Source organism: Sprattus sprattus (assembly GCF_963457725.1).
Source record: "Sprattus sprattus genome assembly, chromosome: 2".
Classification (NCBI taxonomy): domain Eukaryota; kingdom Metazoa; phylum Chordata; class Actinopteri; order Clupeiformes; family Clupeidae; genus Sprattus; species Sprattus sprattus.
Genome location: NC_137921.1, coordinates 14,688,513 through 14,706,441, shown reverse-complemented (window position 1 = coordinate 14,706,441; position 17,929 = coordinate 14,688,513). Strand labels below are relative to the sequence as shown.

At 46.4% G+C, this 17,929-nt stretch overlaps 2 protein-coding genes across 2 annotated transcripts in view; both read left to right on the top strand.

Moving 5' to 3' along the window:
• rad21l1 (RAD21 cohesin complex component like 1) overlaps positions 1-7,757 on the top strand; it is a gene marked incomplete at both ends in the record, with an annotated part of 23,645 nt that extends 15,888 nt beyond the window's left edge. The window contains 4 exons of the mRNA XM_080832391.1: positions 896-1,044; positions 3,375-3,479; positions 6,344-6,418; positions 7,569-7,757. Of these exons, the coding sequence (XP_080688517.1) occupies positions 896-1,044; positions 3,375-3,479; positions 6,344-6,418; positions 7,569-7,757 (518 nt within the window). The remainder of the gene's footprint in view (positions 1-895; positions 1,045-3,374; positions 3,480-6,343; positions 6,419-7,568) is intronic.
• A 5,339-nt stretch (positions 7,758-13,096) lies between these two features.
• Positions 13,097-17,709, top strand: snpha (syntaphilin a; the record flags this gene model as incomplete). Its single annotated transcript, XM_080831969.1, has 4 exons — positions 13,097-13,140; positions 14,035-14,163; positions 14,945-15,094; positions 16,200-17,709. The coding sequence occupies 4 exons, from the start codon at positions 13,097-13,099 to the stop codon at positions 17,707-17,709; spliced, it is 1,833 nt and encodes a 610-aa protein (XP_080688095.1).
• Between the last annotated feature and the right edge of the window lie 220 nt (positions 17,710-17,929).

Here is a 17,929-nt window from a genome sequence, read left to right as displayed (position 1 = left end):
AACCGCAGGTTCAGACACATTATCATTGTAATAAAACGCAATTTGGTACACCATTTTAATATGGTAATATAGCCTTGTTTTTAGTTTAGAAGGAAACGCCGAGTCTGTTAGCCAATTCCGAAATTTCACCGCATTGTAGGCTTTATACTGTAACAACCCCAACACTTGCCTGCTTGCCTTGCAAATCAAAGTTTTCCAACTATTTTTCTTACCTTCTTTCTTAGCTGGTGATGTTACTGAGCTAGAAGTGTAACTTGTTCTGAACATCTCGCGCTGCCAATGCCCAATGTCACTTCTGAGTCAAATCACTCCTTCATCTCTTTGAAATTCCTTATTCCACGAGTGGTAGGCTACAATGACTGGCTGTTTTAAAATATAACTAATAGCCTAACGAAACAAAATAACCCAGGCAGTTTCATCTACGACACGTTAAGGCTTCTTCCAATACTGACAGTTGACTCATAGCTTGCAGGTTTGCGGCGTTGCAAAGAGACGCGACATGATAGGGTTCGTCACTTTTTTGCTTCCTTTGTTTGCTTTGTATGCATACACGGAACTAGGCCAATTTACTGCCTGATGAAAATTTGATTATTTAAAAATGTGCTTGGATGTAGGTAACGACATTTAACAATGTGTAGATATTTTGAATTTCGTTTAACCGCGGAGTCCGCGGGTGCAACCGCCAACTGCGCATCTCTAGTGTATGTGTGTGTGTGTGTGTAACAGAGAGAAAGTGTTTATGTGATGTTTTTTTCTGCAGAAGTTAGTGAGTCATCGGTTTTACCTGTTGAGGAGTGTGTGTGTGTGTGTGTGTGTGTGTGTGTGTGTGTGTGTGTGTGTGTGTGTGTGTGTGTGTGTGAGAGAGAGAGTGTTTATGTCATGTTTCTCTCTGCAGAAGTTAGCCAGCCATCTGTCCTACCTGTTGAGGAGCGAAGTCTGCTGCAGGAGTCTGTGGACCAGAGCAAAGTGTCGCCACCACTAGCGGAGGAGGGCCTGGAGGAGCTTAGCATCGTCAACCTGCACTCCAGCGAATGTAGAGACAACGTAAGACTGCCATCACATCAGTCACCTCAGTCACAGCGTCTGAAATGAATGCTAGCTCAAGCCAGGGCCTAAGCACCTCCAGCTGCACATTAACATTGAGCTAATGTAGGCGCTAATGCCTGATGGACATAGGTCTGTAATAGTGACCAATGCTGGTTGGCTGTAATAGTGACCAATGCTGGTTGGCTGTGATAGTGACCAATGCTGGTTGGCTGTGATAGTGACCAATGTTGGTTGGATGTAATAGTGACAATGCTGCTTGGCTGAAATAGTGACCAATGCTGGTTGGCTGTAATTGTGACCAATGTTTGTTGGCTGTAATAGTGACAAATGCTGTTAGACTGTAATAGTGACCAATGCTGGTTGGCTGAAATAGTGACCAATGCTGGTTGGCTCTAATAGTGACCAATGCTGGTTGGCTGAAATAGTGACCAATGCTGGTTGGCTCTAATAGTGACCAATGCTGGTTGGCCGAAATAGTGACCAATGCTGGTTGGCTCTAATAGTGACCAATGCTGGTTGGCTGAAATAGTGACCAACTCTCGTTGGCTGTAATAGTGACCCCTGCTGGTTGGCTGTGATAGTGACCAATGCTGGTTGGCTGAAATAGTGACCAATACTGGTTGGCTGAAATAGTGACCAATGCTGGTTGGCTCTAATAGTGACCAATGCTGGTTGGCTGAAATAGTGACCAATGCTGGTTGGCTGTAATAGTGACCCCTGCTGGTTGGCTGAAATAATGACCAATGCTGGTTGGCTGTAATAGTTACCAATGCTGGTTGGCTGAAATAGTGACCAATGCTGGTTGGCTCTAATAGTGACCCCTGCTGGTTGGCTGTAATAGTGACTAGGGATGCACGATTCAGAAAATGTCACGATTCGATTCGATACCGATTTTTAGGCTCACGATTCGATTAAAAATTGATTTTCGATTCAAAAACGATTCTCGTTCAAAAAAATGGATTCACATTATGTAAATGTTAGTGCTGTCAAACGATTAAAATATGTAATCGCGATTAATCACATTTTTGTCATAGTAAACTCAAAATGAATCGCTATTAATCGCAAATAAATTAATCGCAAAATCTATTTTAATGCTCTTATCATGGAAAAGTGGATTGGCTTGCTTTATCCAATGTTTTATTTTATTGAAAAATAACATTGCCAAACAGGGCGGTACAAAATAAAATTATAAAGTGCACATTTCAGACTCAGCCTATAGTGCAGTTAAACCATATTTTCTTTTTTTCAAGTTTGCTGTGAACATAGAAGTCAGGCCTCTTATTTCAAAAACAATGAACCGTAACAGTTAGGTTACCAATAAAAGGCAAGCCTACTACTTCTGTGCTTTCAGCCAGCTGCCTGTTGACATTTTCAGACAACAGTGAAGCTGGCTTCTTTTGCACAACACAACTTTTTAAGGTAAACTTTCTATTCAGAAGCTTTTTATCAACCATTTCGCCGTATCGCGATCACCATCACTCGAACCGTAACGTTAGCCTACTACACAGTTTGCGAGGCCAAAAAGAACGTTAATCTTTAAAAAAAAAAAAATATATTATTATTATTTTTTTTTTTAATATGAATCGATTTTTGGAATTCTATGAATCGATTCTGAATCGGGAGCACTTGAATCGCGATACGAATGTGAATCGATTTTTTTGCACACCCCTAATAGTGACCAATGCTGGTTGGTTGTTGGGTGACAGATGTGGTGTGGTACAGATCCCTCAGGTCCTCCAGTGTCTCCTGACCAGAGAAGGCTTATGAGTGGAGGCATTACGGTCCTTTATTTTCCAGTAGACGATGGAGAGAAGCATAATAAGAAATAATCAGATTTAAGGAGGAGGAGTAAAGTCCCCTTAAACTAGGAATGTGGCTCTTTCTTCCTCTCTGTGTCTCTCTCTCTCTGGTCCTTTCTATATCTCTCTCTCTCTCCCTCTATATCTCTTTCTCTCTCCCTTGTTCTTTCTCCCTCTCTATATCTCTCTGTCCCCTATACTCTGTCTGGTGCTTCTCCTGGGAGTTGTGTAGACCCCAGGCTCTTGGAAGGAGCTAGAAAACAATCAAATTAAGTTCATTTTAATTCTCATCAGTAACTTCTCTCACAATGTTCTCTCTGTCTCTCTTTCTGTCTCTCCCTCGATCTCTCTCTGTCACTCTCTCAAAAAAAGCTTTATTGGCATGACCATACATTCTACAGTATTGCCAAAGTGAATATATAAACAATACATATCCCTCTCCCTCTCTCTCTCTCTCTCTCTCTCTCTGTCTCTCTCTCTCTCTCTCTCTCTCTCCCTCTCTCCCTCTCCCTCTCCCCTCCTCCTCAGGTATTTTCCCTCCCTGATCCTGTGTCAGAGGACTCCCTGCTGGTTAACATGTCTGGTGCGGAGAGAGAGATGCCCCCCTCAGTGCCACCAACACCCAGGAGTCAGGTACCTGTTCTCTTCACACACATTGTTATAGAAAGATTAAAATAACTTTGGTTGGTCTCCGGTCTGCGTTATCAGAAAAGGCAAGAATAGACATTTTATTTCTCACTCTCTCACTTTTCGCCCACATAGTGCTATCGAATGTCTGCCTCACTTTATTGAAAAAGAAGGCATGCAATTCACCAGTAATTATATATAGTGACAATTACAGGTGGGAAAATATTGAGTTTTGTCGCTGAGAAAATTTATGAGCATCATATAAGGAAATGAAATCGCAACATGAAACAGTTTAGTGGACGGGTCCTGCACAGCCCTCGGCCCCCTCGGAGAGAAGATAATGACTTAAGCTATAAATGGATGACATTTATAACAGCCTTTCCCCTGAAGGAACAGAGTATGCTGTACTGCAAGTCATTGTGGTGCATCTGTGCTTTTTAATCGGACTGTGAGCTAAACATTTATAGTATAACACATGTTGTCATTTGCATCTGCACATTTGCCATGATTATTATATTTTTATATGCACCCTGCTGTATGAGTTAAGCTTGTTGTTGTTAGCGCCCTGCTCTATGACTTGGGCTACAGGCTCACACACCTACACAGGATGAGAGAAAGGAAGAATGGAAGGGACTGAGGGGCCTGCAGAAGACAAAAAAGAATGAGTGGGAGAAGGAGGGATGGAAGTTGTGAGAGGATGAGTGGAAGTAGGAGGGATGGAAGAAGTGAGAGGGTGAGTGGGAGAAGGAGGATGGAAGGAGTGAGAGGATGAGTGGGAGAAGGAGAGATGGAAGGAGTAAAGTAACAGCAGAAGAAGGAAAAGATTGAGAGGTGAAAAAGGAGGGATAGATGGGATGCAGTAACAGCAGAAGATGGGAAACGATAAGAGAACAGAAGACGAGGGAGAGGTTATTAGAGGTCATCACCACCTGGTGGCAGCTAATAGGCTGGGAACCCCTTCAGACACAGCTGGCACAGTGTTGAGCATTACATTACATACACATGCGCACCCAGCCACACACACACTTAGACAGACAGAGACACACACACACACACACACACACACACACACACACACACACAGACAGACAGACACACACACACTCAGACAGGCAGTCACACAACTTCAGAAAGACACACATGCTGATGCACACACATCCACACATACACACACATGCTGATGCACACACATCCACACACACACACACGCTTTCATACAGACACACACATTTCGAAACACACACATGCATGCACTCTCATACACACAGATTCTGATACACACACATACACACATAGACGCACATATGCACACACACACACCACACCACACCACACCACGCACACTCGCATAGCCGTGAGAGTCAGCTGTCATGTTGAATTAAATGCCATCCTTTCCCCTAACTCTGCAGTCTGGACAGCCAGAGCTGGACAGCAAGGATGACTCCACACACTCAGACACACTCGCACACAGCACTTTTCTCATCCAGTCCTCCTCTCGCTCGCTCTCTCTCTCTCTTTCTCCGTCTCTGTCTCTCTTTCGCTCGCTCGCTCTCTCTTTCTCTCTTTCTCCGACACACACACAAAACTACACATTCTCAACCAAAAGTACTATAAGAATTGTGGTAATATCTGTCGAGGAGAGGAACATATTTGAAAAAGCAAACACAACAAACCAAATAGACAGTAGCCACTTATTCCAGTCCTGAAGGGAACTTCTTTTTTTGCTATGAGTCTTTTCTTCTGTAGGGACAGATGGCTGACCCTGCTCTGGAGAGAATATTATTAGCGATGGAGAAGGACAGGGAGGCCCCAGTAATGTCAGATATTTTTAAGGGGAAATGTGTGTTTTTATGTTGTCCTTGTAGGGAGTGTGTACATCTGTATGTGTTTGTGTTTGTGTGTCCTGTAACTCAATTTCAGGGAGGCCCCAGTAATGTCATATATTTTTAAAGGAAATGTGTGTCTTTACGTTGACCTTGTAGGGAGTGTGTTTGTGTGTATGTGTGTGTGTGTGTGTGTGTTTGTGTGTGTGTGTGTGTGTGTGTGTGTGTGTGTGTGTGTGTGTGTGTGTGTGTGTGTGTGTGTGTGTGTGTGTGTGTGTGTGTGTGTGTGTGTGTGTGTGTCCTGTAACTCTATTTCAGGGAGGCCCTAGTTATGTCATATATTTTTAAAGGAAATGTGTGTCTTTACGTTGACCTTGTAGGGAGGTGGCCTCAAATAAGGTTTTTCTCTTTTGACACTTTTGACTCTCTTTTGTCCACTCAGAAAGGACATTTATTGTTTGTTTCAGGATAGTTTTCACTTCAGGAGAGTTTTCATGTTTGCATCATGAATGTTGAGATCTGTGATGTGTTTAGATTTTAAAACTATTTTCTAAACATTCCAGAGGTTGTCTGGCCCCACGCTACCTGTTGTGGATTGTGTAGGATTGTGAATTTGAGTTTTGAAAAATATTGCAGAGGATATCAACGCTTTGTGATGTCACTGCTTTCACTGGTCTGGGGCTTTTGCTTGGCTTTGTGTTTCTCATTAGACTGCCTTACATTGTTATTAATAAATTAATATCTTGCTTTGATGTTTACATAATAGAAGTGAAATTAGTGTTTGGTGTTTGTGTAACTAGTCCCATTTCTTTTCATCCTTTCTCCCTCTTCTCTTTCTCACTCTCTCTCTTTCTCTCTCTCTCCCTCCTCTCTCTGCCTCTCTCTTTCTCTTTGACTCCCTCCTCTTTCTCTCTCCCTCTTTCTCTTTCTCTCGGTCTCCCTCCTCTCTCTCTCTTTCGGTCCCTTTCCATCTCTCTTTCTCTCCCTCTTGCTCTCATATTCTCTCTCCCTCTCTCACTCTCTCTCGCTCTGACTGTTTCTCCACAGGTTGAACAGAATACTGAAGAAATGGAGGACGAGAGGCTGACGAGCCGAGCTCAGAGACTCCTCCAGGCCCTGAAAGTAAGAACCAATCAAACACCTATCATATCAGATGTAAGCCCCAGTCAATCAATCCTGATCAGCTACTGTGAGTGGTTGTAGGAAACAGAAAACAACGTGCAAGGAATTAAGTGCGTTTCTGTGTGTGTGTGCACGTAATATGTGTTGTGTGTGTCTGTGTTTGCGGTATGTGTGTGTGTCTGTGATTGTGGTATGTGTGTGTGTCTGTGATTGTGGTATGTGTGTGGTGTGTGTTTGTGTGTGTGTGTGTGTGTGTGTGTGTGTGTACGCACACCCATTTTATTTGTGCTGGGATTAAGAGAGGCTGAGATGCACATCTTAAAGGTTACTCTACTCTACTTGTTTCTCTCATTTTATTTCAAGTTATAATTTGTGGCAGCTGCAAGAATTAAAGGTGATTTTCCCACCTTTTAAAGAGTAATTTTACTGGAAAAGGCAGCAGTGAAATTAGATTCAGAACCTCCCTAGTCACTGACTAAGCGTGTCGCATTTTGAACCTCTCCAGCTCAAGCTATTAAATATGAAAAGGCTTCAACGGTTGGTGGTGCACGGTGAGGCACTATGAAGGTTTGATATTCACAGTGTTGCTTGCTGGCTGCTGACAAATCTGTGTTTGTTTGTCAGCTTGTGTCTACGTCTTAGTGTATGCTATGTGTGTGAGTGAGAGTGTGTGTGTGTGTGTGTGTGTGTGTGTGTGTGTGTGTGTGTGTGTGTGTGTACCTCTTGTATGCGGATGAGGGTGTGTGTGTGTCTTTCTGTTTCGGTGCTGGTGTGTGTGCGTGTCTTACTGCTTGGGAGCTGGTGTGTGTGTGTGTGTCTCTGCTTGAGAGCTGGTGTGTGTGTGTGTGTGTCTCTTCTTGAATGCTGGTGTGTTTGTATCTCTGCTTGGGTACCAAAGTGTGTGTCAGAGCTTCTGTGCTGATGTGTGTGTGTCTTTCTTCTTGAGTGCTGGTGTGTGTGTGTCTCTGCTTGTGTGTTGGCAGGAACTCCACTCTACATTGAATGTCACACAACTAAATGCTGACGTTTTTGTGTGTGTGTTTTTTTTTTCTTTCTTGAGTGCGCGTGTGTGTATCCCTGCTTGTGTGTTGACATGTTTGCTGACTGTGTGTGTGTGTGTGTGTATGTGTGTGTCTTGTCTCTCCATCAGGTTCGTGACCGACGGCCAAATGCCATCTTCAACCTGCAGGAGCTGTGTCTGGGCAGCTCTCGTCCCGAGGTGGCCGCCATGTTCTTCTCCCTACTGGTGCTGAGGAAACAGGGTGCCCTGGACCTGCACCAGAGCGCCCCCTACAGCGAGATCATCGCCACACCAGGGCCACGCTATACCTCCGTCTAGTGGGGAGGGGATGTGGGTGGGGGGTTGTTGTGTGTTATCTATGTATATATATATTTAATTTGATTAAATTAATTTGGGGGGAAAAATAGTTGTCTCAGACCTGATTTATTTTTAGATTACAAGACACCAGATATGGAGGGAAAGAAGAAAAGGGAAAGTCTTCAGTTCTGGTTTCTTTATGGATTTTTAGAGAGGTGAAAGTGTACCAGGAACCTTATTGACAAAAAGAAACCACCACTGGCTATAATCGTCCCTTGGGGTTTGAATAGCTCTGTGTAGCTGATGGCTAAAAGGATATCATGTTTCTGCAGCAAGTGGAAAGAAGAGGCCTCCCTTCCAGCGTTACAACCCAGTCCCTGTGGGGATCCTCATGAAATCCTGCCACAATATCCGTCCCCATCAAGGAGTTTAACGGCACAGGTCTTCCTTGGGAGATCTGAGTGGTTGTCTCTGTGCTAATCATAGTTAAAGCAGCGTCCACATTAGCATGTCCTGCATAAATCATGAAGGACTTCACTCCAAACCGGTTCATGAAGTCATCCTGTGGAGTTATATTAGCCACTCTTGCCACTTAAGAGCACGCTGTGGGATGTTTCAGCTGACAGGTTGTGCTGTGGATAGACTGTGGGTTACTGTTCAAGTCACAATCTCAGAATGACCTTATGGTCATTTTCAAAGACAGGGTCAGAATAAACAATAAGATTGTGGTAGATGCATTACTAAGCAATTAAATCACAAGTCTTCAGGGTTAGTTGTCCTCAAACTAGGGAACAAATGCTATTCCATGCCAGATTTGCCATTTTCATGCATTTCATACATAATAAGTAGGACTTATTTGATACTTTCTGATACTCTTTGGCTCTAGTGTTCAGTGGCATCGTGACTGGCCTGCGGGTCTGTATGCCAGGTATGCACCTCCCTTCCTAACTGGCACCTTGGTTTAACTTGCACGTAAGCAGTGACAGGCCTGCACTTCTTTTTCTTTCTATGTCGTTTTCAATTTTTTTGAAAAAAATAAGCAGTATTTATTGTTACACCAGGTTTTATTGCTCTTAGCTTGATTGTTCTCTCCCTTGTACGTCGCTTTGGACAAAAGCGTCTGCTAAATGACTAAATGTAAAACACCGGGGGTTTCATCTTAAAACTATGCAGAGAACAACCCAATTATCGAGTGAGACACTCTTTATCCTCCAGACTGTCTCTTTAAGGAGAATCGGCGCAGCCTCACGCAGTTGCATCAATCTGCTCTCACAAGGATTATGCGCCCTCATCAGCACCCTTTCCCGTTGAATAAGCACAAATGACGGCTCCCGCTTCACCGAGGCGTCCGTGGGTCAAGCCAGCGGCGACATGGGTGATCTCCGCCAGACCAGAAATGTGGATGGTCGTCCGTCTGCAGGAGGCTGGTAAATGTAAGGGATTTGTGTCCCTAACCTTTACTACATTTGAGACAGCTGCATTGGGATTGCGCTTGCTTTCATATTGAATGGCGAACAGTAACATAGCGTAGGCTACCGTATATAGGGCAATGTTATCTCTGCGGTGCAAGAGGAAACGATTTGACAAATGTCACTTTTTTTCATTAAAGTGAGCAAAAATGTAAATGTTGCTATGGAATGCAAAACTAGTCAGCCCGTTGTGTTTGTTTTAACCTTAAGAAGAAAATAATTTGTTACATTTCGCGACATCTTTTTAGTGTTTATCAAACAGTCAGACTGTCACATCCTGTCAATCATGCGTGGGAGAGAACTACTGGAAGTGTTTCAAATTGCTGGTATGGAAATCGACCTGTAGGCTGAGCTTTCTTGTCGGCCCATGTTTTTATCTATGCGCTGCTGTTTTGCGGGCAAGCCAAGGACCGCCGAGGACACGTTATTGAAAACTGAATGACGTAGTCGATCAAATCCTGTCCATTTTTGGAATCACAACATGATGAGAACTGACCTGTGTTTTCTCTTCTGTATGGAAACAGTAGTATTTGCTAAATTAACTTTGCCATGGCATTGGACCATTTTTGTCAATTTCACTATCACTCTTCTCTTCATTCAATCTGCTTTTAAAGTAAGAGCTATTATTTATCGTTTGACCATATTGTCTTAATCAAGGTTGCAAAAAAAGGAGAAGTTAGCCTAAGGAGTTTTTAAAAAGCAAGTGGGTCCAATGATTTACGGATAGCTTCTGTTTCTGATGTCACAGTTAGCTGCAACTCTTTCCATAAATGTTTTCTTATTTTTCGTATGTAGCCTATGTGTGATAGTTTGAACACAGATGGTAGGCTCGTTTTTAAATCAGGTTATTTTTCAGCAGTGTCATACAATCCATAGTGTATGGAATGAGTATGACATTGGATTACGCATTGATCGCTGATAGGGGAGTCAGTCACACAACAACCAACCGCAGTAGACTTCCCTTTGGTGCAGAACAGAAGCTATCCTAGGCTGAACCGGATGCCCGAACCTGCTGCCACTGACACGAGCACGGTGCCTCCGGTAACGGCGCAGAGCGTGGATGCTGCACTGCCGGGGCTGCTGGGAATCATCACTGATGTGAACCAGCCACCGGCAGCCATCAAGGACACCCATCAGCGCAGGCTACGGCAAACCGCTGGCGTCCGCATCGCTGTCAGTCTCAACACATTAACTGCAGCTCTAAGGCACCGTGGGGAATGTGCACTGCTGCCAAAATACCCTGCTCTGTGTCACTCACAATGCTAGCGGCTTCAGAACAGATCTAGCTCAGCCTTATCTGGTCTTGTCCGTCACTACCTCACTAGACGAGTGGGGCTTTCTGCAGGATGCTGCACTGTTCTTCAGAGCAATTTCGGCTGTTAAGTTATGAGTGAGAGGAGAAAGATCTCAGTGTTATATCGCCAGTGTAACCTGGCTGCACTGTCAAGCTGTGTTTGATGTAGCGGCTGTAATCAAAAGTGAAGTCTATATGCTTCACTGAAAGTTTGGTTGAGCCCAGGGATCTCAGACAGGAACAGATTTTTTTTTGCGATGACTGGACACATTTGGGGAACTTTTTCGGCAGGTTTATGCAGTGGATGGTAAAATTTAAGGGGCACACTGCCAGAAAGCTTTCCCAGTCCTACTTCTGAAATCAGAGCAAAGCCAAATATCCCTGCATATTTTCTCCAAACCTCTCAGCACTCTTTCAGGAGGAGCAGTCTGGGACACGTGAAGCTGCTATCATCCAAAATTAGATCTAATTTCGGTTCAACTCTAAATGCAATTGTTCAGAATTTCCACAGTCTACAGTAGGATCTTATGAACTTACACACACACAGGTAATGAAACATTCTAATAAAAATAGGTAAATTGGTTGTAAACGTCAATGCCACGCTCATCCATTTAACTCAATCACCAAGTTGAAAAAGTTAAAATCTAACCTCTCACTGCAGAGAAAAAACGTTGACGGTTAATCTAAAAGGCAAGCCTGCAAGCAGCATCCTCTCACACAGCATGGCTCGATCACACACACACGTTTGTGTGCACACACTCACACACTCTAGCACTCCTATTACGACACCATTGGATCCTCACCAGCTAACTAGGTCAAATGTGCTCGTAAGTGTATGTCACCAGTATTGTGTGTGTGTGTGTGTGTGTGTATGTGTGTGTGTGTGTATGTATGTGTGTGTGGGCGTCTGTGTGCTTGTGTGGGTGTGCCTGTCTATGTGACTGTTTTTGTTTATGTGTGGGTAATTGTTTGTGTGTGCAGGTGCGCGAGTGCATATCTATGCATCTGTGTGTGAGAGAAGACATCAGCTGGAGACATGGTTGGTGGTTGGTTTTGTGTGTGCAAGAGAGAACGAGAGAATACATCAGCAGAAGACATACTGAGTGTGGGCTTTCGTGTGTGTATGTTTGTGTATTTGTGTTTTAGAGAGAGAGAGAGAATACATCAGCAGAAGACATACAGAGTGTGAGGTTTCGTGTGTGTGTTTGTGTGTGTGTGAGCGAGAGAGAGAGAGAGAGAGAGAATACTGTAGCTGTAGATGTGATGGGTGGGAGTTTTTTTTCTGTGTGTGAGAAAGAGGGAGAGAGAGAGGTAGAGAGAGGAGAAAGATCATCACTAGTAGACATGGTGGGTGTGGGTACAGCAGTAGTCTGGGCTCTGAGAGAGTCTTTGTCTGCTCCTTGTCCCCCTCTACCTTCTTGGCCTGTCGTCTTCGTGGGGATAACAGTGAAGCTGCTGTTCAGCCTCTGTCTCACGCCAGCCACTGCGCTCTATTTGCCCTGAACCTCCTTTCCCTCGTCGCTACACTTGTCTGCGGTTGTTGTTGGCGATGCATTGTTCTCCTCGGCCTCCATTCAGGACCATGGGCACAGTTGGCAGGTCCGAATGTGCCAGAACCAGGGAAGCCATTTTTCTACTTCTGACACTGGGCTGCGGTTTAGTGCCGCAAAAGGTTTCATTTTCCTGCTCTGTTTTGCCAGTGTGTTGACTTCCTTTGTGTGCGTGGTGTCAGAAGTGGGTGTAGTCTCTCTCTTTGCTTATTAAATGTTATTCAAGGGAGCCTCTTAACTTGTAGGTGTCTTGTACGTGTGTGTATGCCTTTTGTGTGCTTGTGTGTGTATGTGTATGCATATGTGTGTATGTGTATGCAATGCATATGTGTGTGTGTGTGTGTTCAGCAAGACTTTTTATTCCTCCATATTCTTACTGACTAGTCCAAGGTGCTACTAGCCACTCGCTTGCCACTACTGTTTTGCTGCTATGTTGCTGTAACTCCTGCTTTAGTGTGAGTGTGTGTGTGTGTGGATGCCTATTTAGAGGGTAATATATCCTAGCGTATTAGAGCCTGTTTGTGTTGGTCCTTTAGCAGTTGTTTTATCTTCCAGTGCCTTGAGGGTTCAGTGCTGTAAATGGAAGCTGTTGCTGCGGCTAAAAGTGGCGTGCTGTGCACAGTGTTCATGTCATCAGCGCTTCTGCACTGCCTCCCTGCCTGGGGGACCACACTTTTAAACCAGAGCATGGAGAACATGGAGCCAATGTCCCAACGTCTCAGCCTGTCTGCTTGATTTCATTTCATTGTCTGATAATAAACACCCTCTGCTTTGGGCCAGGTGTTTGTTCGCTTACCAACTGATTGCTGGCTTTCAAAGCCCATGATTATTAAAGAAATAAAAGGTACGAGAAAAAATGTGTTAATGCGTGACAGAAGGTTAACAGAAGCCTCTTTAGTGTCTCATCACATAATTGCTGTCATGCAGTTCATGAGTCAGGGTTGGTTGGTGAAATCCTTGTGCTGTTGTGTCCCGACCAGAGTGCAGACCTGAGTCATCAGCCTAGCAGCCATCTTTGTGACAGACTAGGAACCACAGCCTTCACCCATGTCCCTGCCCGCCAGCAGGAAGACCCCTACAGGATCGCGCAGGTACTGCAGCTCCCTCATGCTCACTGGTCCCAACACGACACACACTCAAATATTCACTTTGGATAAAAGCATCTGTCAAATGACTAAATGTGAATGTAAAATGTGCTGATTTATGTGGGTACTTAAGGCTCATTGCGATGTAAGTGTGTTTACTCTGGAAAGCAACTTCTTGCAGTTTGAGCAGCTGTTGTTTAGTGCTTAGGCAGGTGAAATGTGTTTTCATTGGAAGTGGATTATTAGAAATCAAAGGCGATTAGGGCTATTAGTGTCTATAGCTTTGATATCATTAGCTACCTTTTACTGAATTAACATTAGCAACCTTTAACTGAACATTAGCCGAGATGGTGTCTCAAGGGTTCATAAAAGGTTATGTAAAGGGTCATGATTACATCACATTGTTCAGCAATAATATTGCATTTACAGACAGTACAATAGATTTTTACCGCCACCATTAAAAAACTTGTTGGTCAGGACACGAATGTATTAAAAACACAGAACTCTGGAACTCTTATGTTGGATTACATATGGCGTTATGTAATAATGCAGCCCAATGATGTCCTAACATTGCAGTGTCCTAACACTGAATTTGCCCAGTTTGTGTGTGTGTGTGTGTGTGTGTGTGTGTGTAAGTGAGGGAGACAGAGTGCGAGTGAGTGTGTGTATGTGTGAGAGAGAGAAAGAGAGAGAGAGAGAGAGTGTGTGTGTGAGCATGTGTGTGTGTGTGACTGTGTGTTTGAGAAAGTGCCTGTTTGTGTGTGTGTGTGTGTGTGCGTGTGCGTGTGTGTGTATGCGTGTGAGTGTGCGTGTGTGTGTGCGTGTGTATGTGCGTGTGCGTGTGCGTGTGCGTGTGTGTGTGTTTGTGTGAGCAGCCCTGACGTGTCCCTCTGGTCCCAGCAGACGGCCAGGCGCCCCGGGCAGCTCCAGGCATTCTCATGGGGACTCCTCGATCAGCACCTACTCCACTGCGTCTGCCAAGGGCAATGAGTGTGTGCCCACATCACGCTCACAGCCGGTCACACCCAGGTAACACACACACACAGTAGATACACTCACACACACACACACACACACACACACACAGTAGATACACACACACACACGCGCACACACACACACAGTAGATACACACACACACGCACACACACACACACACACACACACACACACAGTAGATACACACGCGCACACACACACACAGTAGATACACACACACACGCACACACACACACACACACACACACACACAGTAGATACACACGCGCACACGCGCACACACACACACAGTAGATACACACACACACACACACACACACACAGTAGATACACACACACACACTTAGGTAACACACATACACACACACAGTTCATACACACACATCCAGGTTACACACACACACATACATACACAAACACACACAACACACAGTACATATACACACATACACACACCCACGGTTCATATACACACATACACGCACACATACACACCTAGTCAACACACACACACAGTACAAATACACACATACAGACAGAGTATACAGTATATACACCCAAGCAGTTATACATACTGTATATGCACACACATGCACACACAATCACCGTCATACACATACACAAGTTTTGGATGTGTAAATCAGAACAATTGAACTTCAGAAACCATTTCCCTTATCATTATGTATTATTAATTATTATTGGTTAATTTCTTTTAATTCTAAAGTTCAGGGTTGTTTGCATTGATTAATATTACTTAGAGGAACTGTTATGCAAACACTTTCCCATGCATGTGTCTGTGTCTCCCTCCCAGGCGTCAGGCCAAGCACTCCACATGCAGTGACAACCACGGCATCCGCCCTCCCTTCCCAGAGCAGTACCTGACGCCGCTGCAGCAGAAGGAGGTGTCCATCCGACACCTGCGCTCAAGGCTTCGCGAGAATGTGGAGCGGCTGCAAGACAGGTGAGGCAGCCCGTGTGTGTGTGTGTGTGTGTGTGTGTGTGTGTGTGTGTTTGTGTGGGTGCAGTGCTCAAGGCCGCGGGAGAATGTAGAGAGGATGCAGGACAGGTGAGGCAGCGCAGCGCAGCGCATGATCATGTGTGTGTGTGTGTGTATGTGTGTGTGTGTGTGTGTGTGTGTGTGTGTGTGTGTGTTTGGGGTGAGCTCTGCTCCAGGGAGTTTCAGCTTTGGTGCCCCACTTCTGGCGCCTCCTCGTTGATTGCGTTATACAGATGAAAGATGAAACCTGAATCAAATTGAATTGAATTGGAATAAAGGTGCGGTCAGACACTTGAAGCAAGCACATGCAGGAACTTGCAGTTTTTGTGAAAATACGAAATAAGAATTTGTGGCCATTATAAATGACCTTCACACTCCACTGTATTGAACGTGACATCGACCTGTGACTTCAGTGGACAACAGTAAGGGTGTTTTCAGACCTGTGGTTTGGTTTGCTTAAGTCCGCAGCGTGTAGATGTTAGGATGTCTTAAGGCTTCCTACCTTGTCCACAGTGTTCAACGTAGATCAGCAACCTACTGAGGCGTTTTCTCTCATAGAACATCCATTTTATGTAAAAGGAAGCTTTCAGGCATTACTTTACAGAGTAATAGCACATCTCAAATGTCAACTTTGACGGCAGTCCATGAGCATGTGAAGTCGTCAGAGTCATGACAGTGTCAGCTGAGTGCTTCTTAACAGGAGGAGGCAGCGAGGGTGGAGTGTAACGTCAGATTTTCACACGTCCGCTAATTGCTAAACGCCTGTCTCGTCACATCAATCAAAACCTCGGACAGAGGTTCACAACAGCAAAGCAACAGTGACATAAAAAAACTCCCTTTCGACAAGATTAAATCAAAATATATATAGTTATAGTTATGGTATTTAGCAGATGCTTTTGACCAAAGCGACTAACAAAACATTAGAAAATCATTAGAGCAACAATGACCATTACAAATTAAGTAATAGCCATAATGAACAATTATGAACTGCTCCTCCTCCTCTGCTCCTCCTCTGCTCCTCCTCCTCCTCTGCTCATCCTCTGCTCCTCCTCCTCCTCTGTTCCTCCAGGGACTCGGAGATCGACGGGCTGCGTGGCCAGCTGGTGCGAATGCAGGAGGACTGGATCGAGGAGGAGTGCCACCGCGTGGAGGCGCAGATGGCCCTGAAGGAGGCGCGGAAGGAGATCCGGCAACTGCAACACGTGGTGGAGACGGTCCGCACCAACCTGGGGACACGGGATGCTGGTGGAGGGGAGCAGCCACATGCAGAGCCCCGGTCAGAGGGCTGGTACGGCGCCCGCATGGGGGTGCGTCCGGGAATGTCGCGCTCCTGCGGCTGCTCTCCGGCACACACCATGAGTCGCAGCGCCACCTACACGCGCCTGAGCAGTGACGCCTCTCCGTCAGCCGACCGCAACGGGAACGTCGGATCACCGGATTCGAGAGTAGGCGGCGGCGGCGTGGGGATCGGAGTAGGGGCGGTGAAGAGCAAGACCCTTCCGAGGGGCGATGGGCGCACCCACCTGCTCTTGGAGGCGGGATTGCTGACGGAGCAGCACCACCGCTGTCCCAGCATGCCGCGCTCCTCCACCTTCGAGCACCTGTGCAGTGGGGAGACCCTGCTGCCCGTGCCACACTCATCCTGCTGCCACGCCCTCAACAACAACTGCAGCTGCAGCCCCCACGCCTACCTGCCCCACCACCACCTGTTTCTCCACCTGCCCCAGGACAACACCCCTCCACCCACCATCCCCCCACCGCCACCACCTCCTCCGGCTCCAGCAGCGCCGCCTCCTTCAACTCCGCACACACACCCGTCCTCCGCTCCATCTGAGTGCTCGGAGGTGAGCGATAGGCCGGGGTACCGCTCCCAAGCCTGCAGTCCCACCATCACCTGGATCTCAGAGGAGGGCACGACGGAGGATATAAGCGTGTTCACAGCTGCGTCAGGGGGGCCCATCACCACCCCTAACGCCACCACCACCACAGCTGCCGACGCCTCCCTCCTCTCTGAAGCCATGCCCTTCCTGTCCCTGTCCTCTCCGACGCCCACCACCGCCACCCCCCAGCCCAGCTGCGTCGACATGGCCGAACCCTCCCCTCTCGATGGCTGCTTGTCCCTGGAGCTCCTGCCCCCGGCCCTCCTGGCCCAACCCAACCCCGAGACCCAGCAGCCTCAGCGGGTGTCTCCATCCCCGCTGGATGAGCTGCCCCCTCCACCGGCGCTGCGGACACCCCAGGAGGTGCTGGAGATGTCCGAGGAGGAGGATGACGTGCGGATCCCCCTGAGCGCGGCCAGCAGAGAAGACGAGGAGGAGGAGGACGGCGGGAACGAGCCTGTGCCGAGGTGCCACTGGAGCCGCTACTTCCTGGTGGACCTGTTGGCGGTGGCGGTGCCCGTGGTGCCCGCCGTGGCATGGCTATGCAGGGGCGCCGGTCGGCCCGATCTGCCCGTCTATCCTATTGGCTCCCTACTGCGGGGGTGCTGCGCCGTCGCCCTGCACTCCCTCCGACAGGTAGGCAGGGGGCGGGGCAGAGGGAGGGGCCCGACAAACACAGGCGGAGCTACAAATATTTAAAAACATCTCAACCCAGATAGACAGATGAGTCAGAAACAGGTTTAGTTCAGATCACACACACACATACACACTACATACGGACACTCACACACACACACACACACTACACACGCACACTCACACACACTCTATCTCACACACACACTCTCTCACACACACACACACTGTCTCTCACACACACACTACATACGGACACTCAACCACACTCTCTCTCTCTCTC